The 4,449-nt window shown below is 39.6% G+C and overlaps 1 protein-coding gene across 7 annotated transcripts in view; it reads right to left on the minus strand.

Moving 5' to 3' along the window:
- Positions 1-901: 901 nt before the first annotated feature.
- The window catches only part of unc13bb (unc-13 homolog Bb (C. elegans)), a 70,122-nt gene continuing 66,574 nt past the window's right edge, over positions 902-4,449 (minus strand). For 6 of the 7 annotated variants that reach the window (XM_015036759.1, XM_015036758.1, XM_015036757.1 and 3 more), the window contains 5 exons: positions 3,879-4,026; positions 3,696-3,752; positions 3,453-3,545; positions 3,199-3,358; positions 902-2,425 (listed from right to left, as the gene is read on the minus strand). In XM_015036759.1, coding sequence (XP_014892245.1) covers positions 2,140-2,425; positions 3,199-3,358; positions 3,453-3,545; positions 3,696-3,752; positions 3,879-4,026 — 744 coding nt within the window. In that variant the 3' untranslated portion in view covers positions 902-2,139. The remainder of the gene's footprint in view (positions 2,426-3,198; positions 3,359-3,452; positions 3,546-3,695; positions 3,753-3,878; positions 4,027-4,449) is intronic. The other variant, XM_015036760.1, reaches the window with a different exon arrangement.

The raw sequence follows: 4,449 nt of genomic DNA on the forward strand, positions 1-4,449 counted from the left end.
TTGAGTAAAACCTGTTGAAAGTCTGCATCCATCCCTTTCCAAGTGGAGAAGCTGCACAGTTTAGAAAATGACCTGACATATACTACTATATTTGGGTAAAATTTAAATGTTCCTACATAAAGACAGGATTAATGTTGAGTTACAGGCTGGATGAAACTTCTGACCTTCCAGGTTGATGGGTCTGAGTGAGGTGGAGCAGGAGTTGTACTGGCAGCAGCTGCAGGGCGACATCATTATTTATAATTAACAATAGTAACAATAAAATTAGCAAACATTAACATTAGATGCTGTCTCTATTTTTGCTTTTAACTCGTTGCCGAAAAGCAGCGGCGATTTGAAAGCATTGTGATGCAACTCAGATTGTATAACAAAAACTGGGCAAATAAAATAATGAAGTGTTTTATCCATAGATTTAAAATAGTAATTCAAATAAAATACTTCTAGGATGCAACAAGCATTTAATTTTTACATTTTATTTTTCAAAGCCTCATATTTAGTCATTTTTTATTGAGTTCTATTAAATCTGGTTTTTACTTCCCAATCACTTTATGGCACAAATGCACAGAAAACTCCACGTTTTATTAATCTCCAGTAAATTGATGCCAATAGTTCAAACCATGAATGGAGACCCCAGACTGTCCCTAAGGCTGACCATCCTTTGGCCTCTTTCAGCTGCCATCTTGTATTAACGGCTCCTAAACACTAAAAGAAGGTTTAAGCAAACTTTATTAATCTAATTGAACAATTTATCTAATAAACAATTGTTTGGAAGCTAATAAATTGTTTGCATGTTTACATAAAACCAATAAAAAAGGTAGTTATGGCCACATTATGGTGCAACCAATCATGAATAAACAAGATGGCCGCTCCCTCAGGGCGGAAATTCAAGCTCATCAAGATATTCACTGTGAAAATGACTTTATTCTGTAGTGCGAGAAAAAAAAGACACATACGTCTTAATACTTTATGCAGAAATGTTGTCAGTGTGAAGCCGACAGTGAAACAGATTTAATGTGACATTAAAATGAAAACTCCAGAGAAATGCAGTGATTTTATAGTTTGAAAGGTAAAAAATGTGCAAAATAAAAAAAACTAAAGTGAAAACAAAACTTGGCACGAGGAAAGTGTGTTTCTCCAGGATGTGGGGAATATTTGCTCCCATCAACAAAAACAGAGAAGGTGAGGAAGAGGAGGAAGAGGAGGCTGGATCTGTGGCTCCATTTAAAGGCTGCTGGGACAAAATGACGTCAAAATAAATCACTTTGTCTACAGAAAATATAAAGAACTGGTAACAAAAGAAATATTAGATTTGATACTCAGCACAACAGATTCCCACAAAAACCAGCTTACATTAAATTACAATGAAAAATACAAAATATTAAGGAATTCAGCAATTTGACATCAATCTGGGGAAATAAAATGCAAATCATAATTTCACAAGGGAAAAGATTAAACAACAAAAAGTAAATCTTTTTTATAATTAAGGCCACTCGTATGAAGAGCAGAAGGAAAAACAAAAAACGGAGAGAAATGTAAACTCAGTTTGTAACAAAACCCAGAAAACTGAAAAATGGAGCAGAAATCACATCAAATCCAACTTTAAGAGGGAAATAAATATACTTAAAAAATAAAATGGCCACAGCGTACAGGAAACGGAGAAAAATAAAAATGGCCTCCAGACGGAGGATGAAATGAAGCTTTGAGTTAAATCCGAACATTTTCCATTTGAAAATGAGGATAAAATGTTTCTGCAGGCCCAGATGTACCTGCTAAACTAGAAAACTAAAACTAAACGGTGATTTTTCTGCTAAGTGAAGATAAATATTTGACTTCCAGTCATTAAAAACAGGATTTCTTTCCTTTTACATGAACACACACATTCACAGCTTGCAGAGTGTAAGGCTTGACCCTCTTGGCCTCACTTTGGGACGGGTGGGTTGGATTTATTGCACAAGAACACTTGGGGTGGGTGGGTTCTTATTCGGCACTTTGACCGGTTCTGGATGGGTTCTGTCTCCTCAGCAGAGCCGGATGAGAGTTTAAACGGTTAAACATGTGAAGCTGAAGAACACTGGGAGCTGGTGAGGCTTTCCACAGCAGGTCAAAGGTCACAGCAGACCCACTGGAACAAGCAGAGTCTCATCTTCCCTCCTCCACTGATCGGGTTTCAGACTTGAGCCGGACGAACTCCTTGGCGACGTCGTCGTTGGAGCGCTGGGAGAGGATCCGCATGGCGGTCAGGCCCGTGTCGTCCATGGAGATGCGCTGCCCCAGGGGGCACCAGCAGGCGCAGTTGCCCCTCTCCATGATGTCCCTGAGCTGCACCACGGCCAGGCCCACCACCCGGTCGGCGCGGCCGAAGCAGTAGTCCTTCACGCAGGCTTGGACCTCGTAGCACTCGAAGCCGTCCTGGATGCCCAGAACGCTGCAGACCGAGACCAGAACACGACGTTAACGTCCAGTTTCCTGTGCTAATGCGCTAATAGCAGAGATCATTTTCCATTTTGTGCTTTTTTTTTTGATAACTTTGAAAACCTTAGCGAACTTAGCTTTCGCTAAATTAATTTTCCATTTAAAATCAAAAGCGCTATTTTACTTTGTCATAAATTTTCATTTGGTAGGCTACACTTTCTCTAATCTACTAATATGCTAATAGTGGAGCTAGTTTTTGTTCAGCACATTTAGATTCCCTTAAATTAGTTTTCCACTTAAATTCTAAAGCTCAGATTTACTTTTACTGTTTTATAAACTTTCAGTTGAATAAAGTGGAAGAAACGCTTCCGCTAATCTGCTACCGTTCTAGCTTTATGCTAACGTTAAAATCTATTGGTGCACTTAGCTTCCGCTAATCTGCTACCGTTCTAGCTTTATGCTAACGTTAAAATCTATTGGTGCACTTAGCTTCCGCTAATCTGCTACCGTTCTAGCTTTATGCTAACGTTAAAATCTATTGGTGCACTTAGCTTCTGCTAAAGGAACTCCCCCGAATAAAGCCTGAATTTATTGGAAAGAAAAATTATTTTGGGGAAATTTAAGTCCACTAAAAGTTTGCAAAGTTAGCAAGAAACCCCAAACAAAAAGTTGGCTCCGCTATAAGTGCGTTAGTTAGTGCCCAACACTGATATAGTCACATGGACTTTGTTTTATAGAACAAACATACATAGAATAATTTAAATGTTTTCCTTTCTTTGAACTTACAAGTGAAAGGTCTCGTTGTATTTGGGAGACCAGCTGTTGTTCTTGGATTTGGTCTGAAATCTGCGCTTCTTGTCGCTCAGGTGCGGCCCGATCAGTGTGACCTCCACGAAGGGTCTGAACATCCCAGACGTCTGCCACTTCAGATCGCTGGCTCCAATCACTGCATGAACACGTATGGACACAAATACTTAAACTAAAATTACTTTCAAATGCTCCAACTTTGATTTGATTGGCTGAAAACCATCCCATCGGACCTTTGAGTGTAACTTTCCGCTCTCCGCTCTTCGGATGAGTGTAGAGCTCAATCTGCAGGGAAACCTCTCCGATGGGTTTGTCCACTCCGGAGCCTGGTGCAACAGGAACAGGAACATTTGGTCCAATGGAGGCAATAAAAACACTTTCATATAGTCATGCGACAGAAACACAAGTTTCACGAAACAAAAGAAGACAAAACGATGAAGGGAAGTTGGGCTGATGGTGATTTCATGGAGACCTACCCCTGCTGGGCTGGACTTTCTCATTAGGAGTTAACCTAATACCCTTCCCATTGTGCACTGGCACAGAGGCAGCAGGGGATAAAAACAAGACAGCAACTTAAACAACCAAGTCCAGGAGATAAAAGCAGCGAGGAATCTGAAACGCTCCCGTATCGAAGCTCCTTCAAGGCGTGTTGGATCTACCTTGTGAATGCTGCGTGGTCACAAAGGTTTTGATGAGCGTGTCGGTGGTCTGGGTGTAGAGAGACAGAGCGTGGCGGAGCGACGAAAGCTCAGCGCTCTTCTCCAGGAAGGCTTTCTTCAAGCCGTTCCCGCCTGCATGGAAGTATTGCTGCACAGGAAACAAAACGAGAACCAGAGGATCAGCATTCTGGAAACGGAATGATGTGACTGACTTAAAGTGGAAAAAGACTCAATAAAAACGAGTTAGTGCTCTTAAAAATGAAGGAATTGTACTTTTCTGTTTGATTACAATCAACAAACCCACCAAGTATTTTTTTCTAGTTTGTAATGGACTTAAAATAAGACAAAAATAACTTACAAGTAACGTTTTGGCAAGACTAGGAGTTTATTCTGAGTCAATAATTCCATAATATTGATTTATAAAAAGTGACAGTTCTGTTGAAACATTATTTAACTTTTAAAATGGGAAAAATGTCTTGTTGTACGTGTGACGATCTGTAACTGGAACTGGTTATTTTTCATCAATATTAAGAAATTACCTACTATATATATATATATATATATATATATA

This window comes from Poecilia latipinna, unplaced genomic scaffold (assembly GCF_001443285.1).
Source record: "Poecilia latipinna isolate Pla-1442-1.1 unplaced genomic scaffold, P_latipinna-1.0 Scaffold379, whole genome shotgun sequence".
Taxonomy (NCBI): Eukaryota; Metazoa; Chordata; class Actinopteri; order Cyprinodontiformes; family Poeciliidae; genus Poecilia; species Poecilia latipinna.